Raw genomic sequence first — 14222 nt, 5'->3', positions numbered from 1 at the left:
CAATTATGGAAAGTAGGGAAAAGGAAAAATAAATTTTGAGACAGTCTAAAAGTAAATTACACTTTTCAGTGGTTTTTTAAAAAAATTAATATTAAAGAAAGTGCATATTAGGAAACTTGGCCCAATTCCATCCATGATCTCACCTTCAATTTGACCCTCACCCCATCCCTGAATTTACTCAATCCTTGCCCTCACCCCATTCCTGGCCTCTAACCCAACCCAACCTTTAATTCATTCTTGATCTTACCCATCCTTATCCAGTAAGGATGAGCAGGGGTGGAGTGAGTATGTTTGTGAAGCTCATTATTAGGTGATATTTTAAGCTGAAGTGTAAATGGTTTAAGAGCATTTGTAGAGGTGCAAATATAAAAACAACCTCTGTGTCAAAATATCGCCATGTAAAATGTACATCAAGACATCATAAACACAAATTACTTCACCTCTCTGAGTTTGCTCCTCTGCTAACTGGAGAGAAGAATATCTGATGATTCGGCTTGGTGAAAGGAACAGAGATAATAATGCTCATAAAATTGTCTGACATGTGGTATGTAAGGATGGTAGTTATCATATTTGTCCTGACTCTCCCATATGAACCAACCGAGTGACTTTCAGCAAATCACTTAATTTTTCTGAAGCCTGTTTATTGCCCTTAAGACTGGGCCATGGCTATTATAAACAGTGCTGCAATGAACATTGGAGTACATGTGTCTCTTTCAATTCTGGTTTCCTCGGTGTGTATGCCCAGGAGTGCGATTGCTGGATCATATGGCAGTTCTATTTCCAGTTTTTTGAGGAATCTCCACACTGTTCTCCATAGTGGCTGTACTAGTTTGCATTCCCACCAACAGTGTAAGAGGGTTCCCTTTTCTCCACACCCTCTCCAGCATTTATTTCATGTAGACTTTTGGATAGCAGCCATTCTGACTGGCGTGAAATGGTATCTCATTGTGGTTTTGATTTGCATTTCTCTGATTATGAGGGATGTTGAGCATTTTTTCATGTGTTTGTTAGCCATCTTTATGTCTTCTTTGGAGAAATGTCTGTTTAGTTCTTTGGCCCATTTTTTGATTGGGTCACTTATTTTTCTGGAATTGAGCTGCAGGAGCTGCTTGTATATTTTGGAGATTAATCCTTTATCAGTTGTTTCATTTGCTATTATTTTCTCCCATTCTGAAGGCTGTCTTTTCACCTTGCTTATAGTTTCCTTTGCTGTGCAGAAGCTTTTAATTTTAATTAGGTCCCATTTGTTTATTTTTGCTTTTATTTCCAATATTCTGGGAGGTGGGTCTTGGAGGATCCTGCTGTGATTTATGTCGGAGAGTGTTTTGCCTACGTTCTCCTCTAGGAGTTTTATAGAATCTGGTCTTACATTTAGTTCTCTAATCCATTTTGAGTTTATTTTGGTGTATGGTGTTAGGAAGTGTTCTAGTTTCATTCTTTTACAAGTGGCTGACCAGTTTTCCCAGCACCACTTGTTAAAGAGGCTGTCTTTTCTCCATTTTATATTCTTGCCTCCTTTGTCAAAGATAAGGTGTCCATAGGTGCGTGGATTTATCTCTGGGCTTTCTATTTTGTTCCATTGATCTATATTTCTGTCTTTATGCCAGTACCATACTGTCTTGATGACTGTGGCTTTGTAGTAGAGCCTGAAGTCCGGCAGGTTAATTCCTCCAGTTCCATTCTTCTTCTTCAAGATTGCTTTGGCTATTCGAGGTTTTTTGTATTTCCATACAAATTGATGTCCATCTGCAGATGAATGGATAAGAAAGCTTTGGTACATATACACAATGGAGTATTTTTCAGCCATCAAAAAGAATGCATTTGAATCAGTTCTAATGAGGTGGATGAAATTGGAGCCTATTATACAGAGTGAAGTAAGCCAGAAATAAAAACATCAATACAGTATACTAATGCATATATATGCAATTTAGAAAGATGGTAACCTTAACTCTGTATACGAGACTGCGAAAGAGACACAGGTATATAGAACAGTCTTTGGGACTCTGTGGGAGAGGGTGAAGGTGGGATGATTGGGGAGAACGACATTGTAGCATGTATATTATCATATGTGAAATGAATCACCAATCCAGGTTCGACGCATGATACAGGATGCTTGGGGCTGGTGCACGGGGATGACCTGGAGCGAGGATATGGGGAAGAGGGAGGTGGGATGGGGGTTCAAGAAAGGGAACACATGTATACCCGGGGCGGATTCGTGTCAATGTATGGCAAAACCAACCAATATATTAATGTAAGGTAATTTGCCTCCAATAAAATAAATTAAAAAAAAAAAAGACTGAGCCATGCAGCATGTCCTGCTTTGAGAATGCTGTGATTCTCAAGCAGGCACATTTAGAGGAGTCCTGACCTAACTAGCTGAAGATCTGGCTCCTGGGACCCTGAGGAGGACAATGAACTTACTGGCCTCCAGTGTGGGCTGTCCATCCCTGACTACCAAAACGAGCATCTAGTGTGAAACCTAGTAATATTTGTTCACTGAGAAAGTGGAGCTTTCTCATAGCAGACCCATTCTTCCCTTTTAATTTTTTGTGGGGATGAGGAATGGGTTAGTTATCTATATGTTGAAAGCCAAAGAGATCACACAAGTCACATCAAGGCGCTTCAGTGCCTGTCAATTTTCTTTGCAGTTTATCTTTAGAGACCCAAACGGAATAGTACAGGAGTGGGGGAGGAGTGAGTTTTAACTCAGTCTCTTTTGCTGTTAACAACTAGGTCACATCGCAACAGCCTCCTGCACCTCTCTCATCCCTGCTCCTTCCTTTTTCAATTTAAAATGTCACTGTCTGCTTTTCAACCTGATGAAAGTTATGGTGAGGCAGGGAGAGTTAATGACTGTAGATTGCTTTAAATTGAAAACCTGTGTAAGTCAAGAACCACCTTGACAGCTGAGTGCTTCCCTTGAAATAGCCTAAGTAATTAAGCTTAATATTTAAGCCAAGCATAAGGTCAGATGGAACCTATCCAGGTAGCGCTTTCTGAAAACCTAAAGAAACACAAAGCTGTACATGTGTCCTTTTATAATGTGGTGGGATTGTGCATGAAGAAAGGGAGGCCAGCCTCAGAAAGGCCTCACCTTCTCTTACCAGAACAAATTCACCTAGCTGAACAAATGTTTCCTCCTCCTTGCCTGAGTACAGACTAGGCATGTAGAAGAAAAAATACTTGATAAATAACAAGTACATGTTTATTTTTGGACCCATCTCCAAAAAAGCAGAAGCATCTTATAATTCCAACATATATGTTCTTTTGTATAATACTTACATGTTATAGAACTGAAGACTTTGGGGGGAAATCTTGAGAAATATAAGATTCTGGAATTTTCTGTTTTGCAGTGTGCCTTATTAACCAGCACCTACAATTTTATGTTATTCCTTTTGTCCAACTCAGCTTCTAGATTTCAATGAGAAAACATGAAGATGGCTTACACAAACCATCAGCCTGAACTTAAAACAGATCTTTAAAGAAACAACAATAACTATTTTCTTTAAACAGCATTCCAAGTCAGGTTGCTGGGTGAGCAGGCTGGAGATCTACAATTCTCTAGCCTTGCTTCTCTAGCTTGTTTTCACAAAGCTAGAGCTGCTTCTCTATGGCTCTCTGGTTAATATAAATGCAGAAGCTTGAATTCTGATACAGTGAAAACATCCCAGCAAGATCCCATCCCTCACCTGACCCTTGCTAATGAGCAAGTAACCAGATAACACGGTATAAGTCTCCTCTTTGATATACCAGAGATGCTTGGGCATCAGTTATATGACCGCCTACTGTTAATAGTCCTCGTTTTCCCTCTGGTTGAATTCAACGAGCTCATGAATATTTATAAATGTTATTTACTATGCGACTAAAAGGTGTGAACAGTGCTCAAGCTGATTAGGACTATGGTGAGAGACAGTCTTCCTTCCACTTTTTTAGATTTCCATACACTTAAATCTGTGGGGGAATCACATGAAACGGGACTCCTCCCTAATTATTCCAAGCGCTAAATAGTTACCTCCAGGTTCTGAAGTTTCCTGCTTCTGGGGGGAAAAAAGAAAAAAACGTGAAAATGTGTAAGGATTGCCATCTAGTGGTGATAGTGTGAAGTGTTACAAAATATCAGAAAACCATGCTTTTTATTTCTCAGACAGTATTAACCAAGTCCAGTAATGTGAAAACTTGCCCCAACGTTTCCTCTGAAAACACTTCTTCCCATAGCTGTGGGAGTTGGATGAGAAGCCAGCACTGTCAGGGGTGCGGGGCAAGGAGCCCTGGAGCCCTTACCAGGTCCCCATCTCATCACACAGTGAAGGTAGCTTCCCGCAACATCCAAGCACAGGGCAGGTCAGCCAGGGAAGCCAGTGCAGTCACAATTGGAGTTTCATCTTTGCCTGTCCCCTCTGTCTTTCTACCCAGTAAGACTTCAAGCCTAGTTTTATGAGTTATATTGTGCCCCCCACTCCCTAGCAAAGATAGGTTGAAGTCTCCCCCTGATACCTCAGAAGAGGCCCTGGTTTGGAAATATGGTCATTGAAGAGGAGATTAAACAGTCATACTGTAGTAGAGACGGTCCCTAATCCAACATGACTGCCGTCCCTGTACGGAGACAACTAGCTTGCAGATACTGAGACACGGGGAGAACACCACGTGACCACGGAGGCAGAGGGTGGATTTATGGTGGCTTGAGGCCAGAGAACACCAGAGTTGGCCAGCAAACTATCAGAAGCTAGGCATAAACAAGGAAGGATCTTACAGGTTTGAAGGAATGTGGTCCTGCTGACATCCTGACTTCAAATGTCTAGTTTTCAGAACCGGGAGAAAATAAATTTCTGTTGACAGCACCACCCAGTTTGTGGCACTTGTCATGGAAGCCCAGCAAATGAACACACTCCACCTTTCTCCTCGTGTGCCTCTTTCATCCTTGCTCAGCTCTCATACTCCAGACAAACAGGCACAGTTGTCATTGTTTGCTGGGTGCTCTCCCAAGTGTCAGGCTCTCCCCCGTTCAGCTCACCCTTCGCAATGCCAGGTTGATCTTTTTAGACTATGATTCTGATTAGGTCACTCATCTGGCTTTCCCTGTCATATAAAAACCAAATGTCTTCAGCCAAACATTCAAAACCCCTCTTGATCTGGTTCCTTCCAGCTTACCTTCTGTTACTTCGCTTAAGTATTTCAGCCACATTAAACTAGTCTCTGGTATCTGTGACTGCTCCCTTTCCCATTTCTGTGATCATGGATTTTGTCCCCCTTGTTTTCATCAGAATCAAACAGTACTTCTTGGGGTGGGTGGGGGAATCTTCATTCGTTTCCAGCAAGAATTCTAGGAAGGTCTCAACAATTTCTCAGTTCTCTGAATTCTTACAACTCTTTGCCCTTACCTCTCAGATGATATCTTTCTTTTTCCATCTTGTGCTGTAAGTATTCAGTCTTTAATGCTTCAATTCACTTAGTAATCAGTAAATTTTCTGAGTAGGGACCATCTCTACATGCCCCCAATGTTGTATATGTCAAAACATAACTGGATAAATGATGCCCTGTAAAGGAATGATTGAATAAATGTTGCCCTTTCTTCAACGTCGAGGCCTTGGTCAGACCATCTGTTCACTTTGTCTAATATCATGCTCTCCCTTGACCTCCCTGTTCTGGCCACAGTGGCCTTTAAGTTTGTCTTACCTGATGTGCTCCTCTGCCCCAGTCTGCACCCAGAGGTCTTTCTTCCTGGAACACATATCCATGCTCAAATATCCAGTTAACTTCTCCCTGAGATTTCGGCTCAATCATCACTTCTACAACAGGGGTTTTGCTCATCTTTCTGACTAAATCAAGTTCCTATTGTGTGACCTCTCATCTGTGATGCTCACCACAGGTTCACCTGTACATTTATGGGCATGATAATTTGGCTAATAGGCATCTTCCCTATGAATAGTAATCTCCATAAGGACAGAGACAGGTGGGAAGTATTTGCCTTAGGTCACTACTGTATGCCTTTCATATTGCAGAAGCTCAATAAATATTTTTGTAGAAAACAAAGGAGTAGTTGAGTGTATCTGCATGTGTATATATGCAAATAGTCTATTAGAATTTTCTAAGCTAGTATCCAGTAGGCAATAATTATAATATCTACCATACTTGTATCTACTATATGCTAGGCACAGAGTCTAATACTTCATGCATTCTATCTCATTTAATCCTGAAAATGATGCTATAGGTTAGCAATTGTATCCTTGTTTTACAGATGAGCAAACAGTGGTTCAGACAACTAACTCCACCCAAGATCACACAGTTTTAAATAGCAAAATTATGATTAAAAAGCCATATATTCCAAAGTTCATTTTAAACACCATCCCAGAATTACAGAAGAAAATCAACATAGTACTCTTGATCCTTTTGACTATACATGATGAACATAAAAGCCTGAGCAAACAGTGCTACATCCTTAAAGCCAAAACACTTACTAAAGAGTAGATTTCTCAGGGGATTGTTTCTTGTTCACAGAAAACTCCATCTCCTGGCACATAGTAGGTGTTCAATATATACATGTTAAATAGATTTTTTTATTTCTGAAGTAGAGTTGGTAGCTCAGCTGGTAAAGAATCCACTTGCAATGCAGGAGACCTAGTTTGATTCCTGGGTCGGGAAGATGTCCTGGAGACGGGATAGGCTATCCACTCCAGTATTCTTGGGCTCCTCTGGTGGCTCAGATGGTAAAGAATCCGCCTGCAATGTGGGAGACCTGGATTTGATCCCAGGTTGGGAAGCTCCCCTGGAGGACGGCATGGCAACCCACTACAGTATTCTTTCCTGGAGAACCCCCACGGATAGAGTAGCCTGGTGGGCTGCAGTCCACGGGGTCACAAAGAGTAACACACAACTGAACGACTCGGCAAGCACAGAGCTGACTTATGATATTAGTTTCAGGTTTACAACATAGGGATTCACTATTTTTATAGTTTATACTCCATATAAAGATATTATAAAATATTGGTCATATTTTTCCTGTGCTGTACATTATATCCTTATACCTTATTCGTTTTATACCCGGTCCTTCATATCTCTTAATCTCCCTCCCCTTCTCTTGCGCCTCCCCCCACCACTTTCCTCAATCAGATGCACTAGTTTGTTCTCTATCTGTGAGTTGGTTTCTGCATTATAATACTTATTCATCTTATTTTTCAGATTCCACATATAAGTGAAAACATACAGTATTTGTCTTCCTCTGACTTATTTCACTTAGCTTAACACACCCTCCAGGTCCATCCATGTTGCTGCAACATTTGTTAAATGGATTTAAACTTCAAACAAGGTTTGTCACATCAAAGAATGATAAAACTGATAAATCCAGAGTCAAAATTCTGCTTTAGGAAAGCACTAAAGGAGTAGGAAAGGGAAGAGTAAGGAGATAGGGTACAAAAGTAGGGACTCAGGGTCCTTTTGAGTCCCTAATGTGTGCTGATGTGCTATTTTGGGTATTTTTTTAAAAAGTAGATGCTATCCCACTTAGACCTATAATAAGACCACCGCTATATTATTTCTAAGTTGCAGGTGAGAACTCTGATGCTCATGAAACGTTTTAACATTTTTTTAAGTTGTTTTTTTTTTAATGGGAACCATTTTTAAAGTTTTTATTGAATTTGTTACAAAATTATTTCTGTTGTCTATAATCTGCTTTTGTTTTGTTGTTTGGTCATGAGGAATCTTAGTTCCCCAACCACAGATTGAACCCACACCCCCTGCATTGGAAGACAAAATCTTAACCACTTGACCATCGTGGAAGTCCTTCATGAAAGGTTTAAACTCAGAGCTATATTGTTCCACATGCTACACGGTGGCCACCTCAATACAAACAGATGTTAAAGATGTTGACCAGTGAAATCACAGAAACGTGAGGGCTTCCACCTGTAAAGCTTGCAGAGTAACTGTGAATTACTCAGACGCCTGTTTTCCTAACTAACTTGGAAGATGAAGTTTTACCTGATTCTCAATTCTCATTACTTCTGTTTCTATTTTCCAACGTCAGTTATATTTGCACATAACCCTTCACAGTCCTTTTTTCTTTTTTTGAAAACTCTTGAGGAAAAGAAAACGGCTTATTGAAAATGGAAATGGTGTCAGGATCCTAATTTCTTCCAGAACAACCAGTCAATCCCTTTAACATACTTCCTGTAGTGAATGTCCAGCAATCCACATCCCTTCATAGTGATAAGAGTGACAAATAGCATTTTTCATGGAAATGACTAAGAATAATGGCTGGAGAATATTGAAACAATAACACTAAGTTCCATAATAATGCTGAACTACAAAGTTTATGAAATGTGGAACAATGGGAAACTCAACTTTACATTGACTAAAATTTGAGATCCAGCATCACATTACCTCTCTACAAGGCAGTAAAACAGTAAAGCAGTTCCAACTGCTCACTGAATTATTTCAAGGAAGTGGTACCATCTTCCTGGTATTGTCTGTTTGACCATTAAATTAGCTGACATGATTAGTTGTTGCAAACTTCCTGGGGTCAGATCCTTTGTTCTTCAGGTCACAATGTTCCTGTAAACTTCCACCAAAGCAAATGTTACTCTCTGTTCTGACAAGAAAGGAAAGGGGAGACATTTAATTCTGTCTCCTTGCCTGCTTGTGGCTTTGAACACTTAAATGCTGTAGGCAAAGCAACATTGTTACCCCCCATTTTACTTGTTCAAGGTCCCAAGGCTTGACTTTCATCCTTCAGGGTCCAGTCCTGGCTAAGTCCATTTTCAGACCAGTACCCTGCCCAGCCTGGCGTGCTGCAATCCATGGGGTAACAAAGAGTGGCCCCAGTGACCAGGCCCCGCTGAAGAGGCAGGTCTCACCGGGTGGTGCTCTCAGGGCCAGGTCCCCAGACCCTGCCCAGCTGTCATCACTGAGGGAGCCAGGTACCCAGGACCCAGCCAGACCTCTAGCCCCTCAGACTCCCCAAAGGAGGACACATCCCAAGCACTGTGACCCAGGATGACTGCTGCCACCATTAGGTCACAGAGGATGGGGCAGAGGTTCACCACCACTTCAAGGCCTGGACCCAGCCAGTGGGCGGGTCCATAGCAAGAGCTTTGCAGGACACAGCTCTCAGCCTGTCCCCCGGCCCCCAGCTCACCTGCCAGCCTGAGACCAGGAGACCTGGAGTGCCCCTGGGAGAAGGCCACAGTCCGCCTCTCACAACACTCACAGACACAAGGACCTCGGTCCAGCTGACTGTTGGCCAGGCTGGATCTCTCACCACCACCGCTGAGGCGCTAATGGTCCCTGGTTAAAGGTCTCGCGCTGAAGGTCATGATCTCGCGCTAACACCCGGCTGCGCGCCTGCCCCCCCCCAAGGCACTACTCTAAATCCTTTCCACTCGACCATGCTTCTTTCAGATGTAGTTCATTCAGTCCAGATAATAATTCAGTCATCAAATACGTTAGCCTCTAAACCTTTACTTTTCTTATTACTATTATTTTATTTTTATTTATTTGGCTGCACTGGGTCTTGGTTGTAGCTGCTGCTGCTGCTAAGTCACTTCAGTCGTGTCCGACTCTGTGTCACCCCATAGACGGAAGCCCACCAGGCTCCCCCATCCCTGGGATTCTCCAGGCAAGAACACTGGAGTGGGTTGCCATTTCCTTCTCCAATGTGTGGAAGTGAAAAGTGAAAGTGAAGTCGCTCAGTCGTGTCCGACCCTTAGCGACCCCACGGACTGCAGCCTACCAGGCTCCTCCATCCATGGGATTTTCTAGGCAATAGTACTGGAGTGGCTTGCCATTGCCTTCTCCGTGGTTGTAGCAGGCAGTATCTTTAATCTTCCTTGCATCATGCAGGACCTTTAGTTGCAACATGTAGGATCCAGCTCCCTCAGTGAGGACAGCTGGGCAGGGTCTGGGGACTTGGCCCTGTGGGCACTGCCAGCTGAGACCTGCCTCTTCAGCCAGGCCTGGACACTGGAGGGAGGACCCAACGCCCCTGGGCAGAGTTGTTATTGTTGTTCAGGCACTAAGTCGTGTCTGACTGCTTGCACTCATTGACTGCAGCACGCCGGGTTGGGATCCAACTTTGGCCCCCTGCTTTGGGAGCGTGGAGTCTTAGCCACTGGACCACCAGAGAAGTCCCTCCTTTTCTTTTAAACTGCGTAGACCTAATGGTAAGGTATTCCATGGCTTTGTTGTGCCAGTTTCAGCATGATTACCTTCAGGCTGATATTTTGGCCGAAAGCACAGAAAAGGTGCCAACCTTTTTTAAAATGAGGGAGTGTTTGCCTCCTCCAGTTTGATTTAGTATCCTAGGAGTCCCCCAAGTCCCTTTAAAATGAATGTTCTTGAACCAAATGTATTAATACTTCGTATGCACTTGGAGGGACTGATGCTAAAGCTGAAACTGCAATACTTTGGCCACCTCATGCGACGAGTTGACTCACTGGAAAAGACTCTGATGCTGGGAAAGGTTGGGGGCAGGAGGAGAAGGGGACGACGGAGAATGAGATGGCTGGATGGCATCACCGACTCTGTGGACATGAGTTTGAGTGAACTTCGGGAGTTGGTGATGGACAGGGAGGCCTGGCGTGCTGTGATTCACGGGGTCGTGGAGAGTCGGACACGACTGAGCGACTGAACTGAACTGATCTGAACTGATGCACTTGGAGGAACTGATGTATTCCTAAAGGAAGAAGGTATCTGGGGAATGGCGGTGAGATTCATTATCAACAAAATAGGAACAAACCCAGCTGAAGCAAGGTGGGAGAGAGAGAGACATCCTAAGGGCCACTTATACTCTCAAAACACAGCAAACGCTTCTCAGGGCACATTACAGCCGTTCCCCAAAGTGATCTGCAGGACAGTCATCAGGCAGTAGCCCAAAAAAATAAGGAGTGGGTTTGAGATGATGTATTTGAAATAATAAGCTGACAGAGGTCTTGGGACCTGTATCTTCCCAAAAAGTGCCCTGAATTCAGCATTGTGTATATTCCTCAGGAATCTGTTACTGCCTGTAGATGATCCATATGAGAAATTTTGTGCAATATCTGGACAGTCTCTTACAAAGACCCTGAACCCAATGTTCTAAAAAAGGTCAGTGGCCACTGCATCAGAAGGATGTCAATCCTGGCTTTCCCTCCCAGAGAATTTTTTAAAAAAACACTTGACCCTAGAACGGTACCAGGGAGTTTAGGGGTGCCAACCATCTGCTCAGTGGAAGAATGCTCAATTTTATAGTCAGCCCTGGGTATCCTTTCTCAGGATCCATGGTTCTGCATCAGAAGATTCAACCAACGCCAACCCTGCAGTACTGTAGTATTTACTATCAAAAAATATCTGTATATAAGTGGGCCCACACGGTTGAAACCCATGTTGTTCAAGGATCAACTGTTGATGTATACATGACACCAACGCTTTGATGTATTATCTCATTTAGTCCTTAGAGGAGGTCTGCAAATAAGCATCAGGAGCCCCTGCTTGCGGTTCACGCAGTCATTCAACATATGTTAAACATGTACTGCATTTCAGGCACTGTGCTGGGGATACTGAAGTGATTAATATAGAGGCAGCCCCACCCTCTTGGAGTTGACTTTCCAAGAGAAGAAGGAAAAGTGAGGAGGTGAGAAGATTTTTAAAATAGCAAGAGAGATAAGGGTTAAGGTGCTGAGAGAAGGATTCAGAAAGGGGACTTCTCCCCCAGCTCCCCTCTCTCCTGCTTTTCCCATCTTACCCCCTGCAAGCTTCCCCCTCCCACCGCTTCTTCTCCCCTGATCTCCCCTCACCCACCCCTCCACCTGGCTCCCAGCACCTCCTGTTTTCTCGTCTGGTTGCCCGAAGCAGGGGAGGGGGAGGGGGTGAGAGGGGATGGGGTGGGGGTGCGGGGGCAGAGATGTGCCCGCGAGCCTGCCCCACCTGGCCGTCCACCTGCGGGCACAACGGTCTCTCCTTAGCCGCGTGTGCGCCCACCGCCGCTGCTCCCTCCGCCGACCCGATGTGCAACAGACTGGCTCCAGAATGGGAAATGAGGCCAGTTACCCGGCGGAGATATGCTCGCACTTTGACGAAGATGAAATTAAAAGGCTGGGCAAGCGGTTTAAGAAGCTGGACTTGGACAGTTCCGGCTCTCTGAGCGTCAAAGAGTTCACGTCCATGCCGGAGCTGCAGGAGAACCCGCTGGTGCGGCGGGTGATCGAAGTTTTCGACACCGACGGCGACGGCCAGGTGGACTTCCGGGAATTCATCCTGGGGACGTCCCAGTTCAGCGTCCGGGGAGATGAAGAGCAGAAGCTGAGGTTTGCTTTCAGCATCTACGACATGGACAAAGACGGCTACATTTCCAACGGGGAGCTCTTCCAGGTGCTGAAGATGATGGTGGGGGCCAACCTGAAAGACTGGCAGTTACAGCAGCTGGTGGACAAAACCATCATCCTCCTGGACAAAGACGGGGACGGGAAAATCTCCTTCCAGGAGTTTAGTGCTGTGGTCAGAAGCCTGGAGGTCCACAAGCACTTGGTGACCATTGTGTGAGTTTTATAAGGTCGCCACTCAACAACAGCTTTTTCTTTCTTCTCTATCTCTTTAAAGATCTGCCCAAGAGGCCCAGTAACTGCCATCTCTGATCTACTGGAAAGTGTCTCTCTTACTGAGGCAAGATCTTCCAGCCTCTTGACCACTTACCTCAGTGTTACTAACTCTTCTGCTCTCAATGAGTCAGGATAATGCCCTGAGTTGGGGAGAACATGATGAAGGAGCATGGAGGGAAAAGAAAAGAAAACAGCTTTTATGAATGTATTTTTTTTTCTTTGTTTTGATTTAGAAGCCAAACTACAAAGAGTGAAGAGAACTTTTAAAGTTCAAAAATAAGAAAATATATATCTTTTCCTTTACTTCTCATGGTTTTATATATGGGGTGGGGGGGAGGAATGCCAAAAGGTGCTAGGTGAACTATTTTCATTTACTTGTGGTGTTCAAGCATCTTTTAACACATAATTACTTATTGTAGCAAGAGGAATTAATCTATTTCTCTTGGGAGCATCTTTTAATCACCTCTCTCTGTGCAACAAAAGCCCATCTTTCCCTTTTGAAAGCCACAGACCACTCCCCACGGTACATCCAGAAATCCTGGAGGAAGTCCTATGGGCTAGGAATCCAGCTGGATTCCTCCTGTCTCATTGCTCCAGCTCCTTTACAGTTTTTGTTCAGGCAGAAACTCAGAGGCCTTGTAAGAAAGGCTAAAACAAAATCCCCACTCTATCAGTCTCAGTGGAGGCGACTTTTCAGGCTTGACTGCCCACCCCAGTATTAAGTTCAGTTAATGGGGCTTCCACACAAACAGGACAGAGAACTGCCTGGGAAGCTCACGCCTGCATGCATGCTCAGTTGCTTCAGTCATGTCCGTCTCTTTGACACCCTATAGACTGTAGCCCACCAGGCTCCTCCGTCCATGGGATTCTCCAGGCAAGAATACTGGAGTGGGTTGCCATGTCCTACTCCAGGGGATCTTCCTGAGTCAGAGACTGAACCCACATTTCCTGGGTCTCTTGCATTGCAGGCAGATTCTTTACTGCTGAGCCACCAGGGAAGCCCTTCCTGGGAAGCTCTCTCACCTCCAGTACCCAGTTGGGGAGAATGGGCCACACTCAGAGTCATTCTTCCCACAGGCAGAAGTGATGATGATTCCAGCTGTAGTGAACTCTCCCCAGACTGTGAAAGTGGTATTGCTCCTGGCATTCAAAAGATGCAGAGAGGAACAGGGAAGTTGAGAGCTCTCTCACTGGGGGAAGCCTTGTCTCTAATGTAACAGTCAGCCCAGAGTCCCTCACATCCTAATAAACCTTCATCCAAGGGGTGTGCTGGAGCTGTTCTTACTGGGTAAGAGCGAAAGTATGCACTTCCCTCCCCAATTCCATGTTCAGTGACGTCATGTAAATAGCTTCACATCAGCCATGGTGGGAGTAGTAAGAACTCATGGAAAAGAGCAAAAAGTTGTAGTTGGTTTTGTTCTGCTTGTTTTGGAGAGCCAGTGTACCAGTAAGTACACTGTTCCTTGTGCCCTAGATTTTACCAGCTCTCTGTCTCCCACTTACTACTGTCAGTTCGCAGGACGATGAGACATACTCTCCCTACATGTACTTAGCCGAGGTACAAACCCTAGGTGATTTTTTTTTCAGGACAAGGAAGATCCGTTTCTAGATTTATTATCCTTATATTTTGAAAAGGCTGGTAGCTAGTCTTGCTCCCCC

General features: G+C 44.2%; 2 protein-coding genes across 2 annotated transcripts in view; both read left to right on the top strand.

Moving 5' to 3' along the window:
- The window catches only part of GRIN3A (glutamate ionotropic receptor NMDA type subunit 3A), a 215867-nt gene that overhangs the window by 177879 nt on the left and 23766 nt on the right, over nucleotides 1–14222 (top strand). The window lies entirely within an intron of this gene.
- PPP3R2 (protein phosphatase 3 regulatory subunit B, beta) lies at nucleotides 11995–12633 on the top strand. Its single transcript, XM_088837743.1, has one exon. It carries the CDS (start codon nucleotides 11995–11997, stop codon nucleotides 12505–12507), a length of 513 nt encoding a protein of 170 aa, XP_088693869.1. The 3' UTR covers nucleotides 12508–12633.

The sequence above is a fragment of the Moschus berezovskii genome, chromosome 7, assembly GCF_049115385.1.
Source record: "Moschus berezovskii isolate FMDL1 chromosome 7, NW_MosBer_1.0, whole genome shotgun sequence".
NCBI classification, from domain to species: Eukaryota; Metazoa; Chordata; class Mammalia; order Artiodactyla; family Moschidae; genus Moschus; species Moschus berezovskii.
Note: the sequence above shows the minus strand (reverse complement) of the source record. Positions and strands in the feature narration are given on the sequence as shown.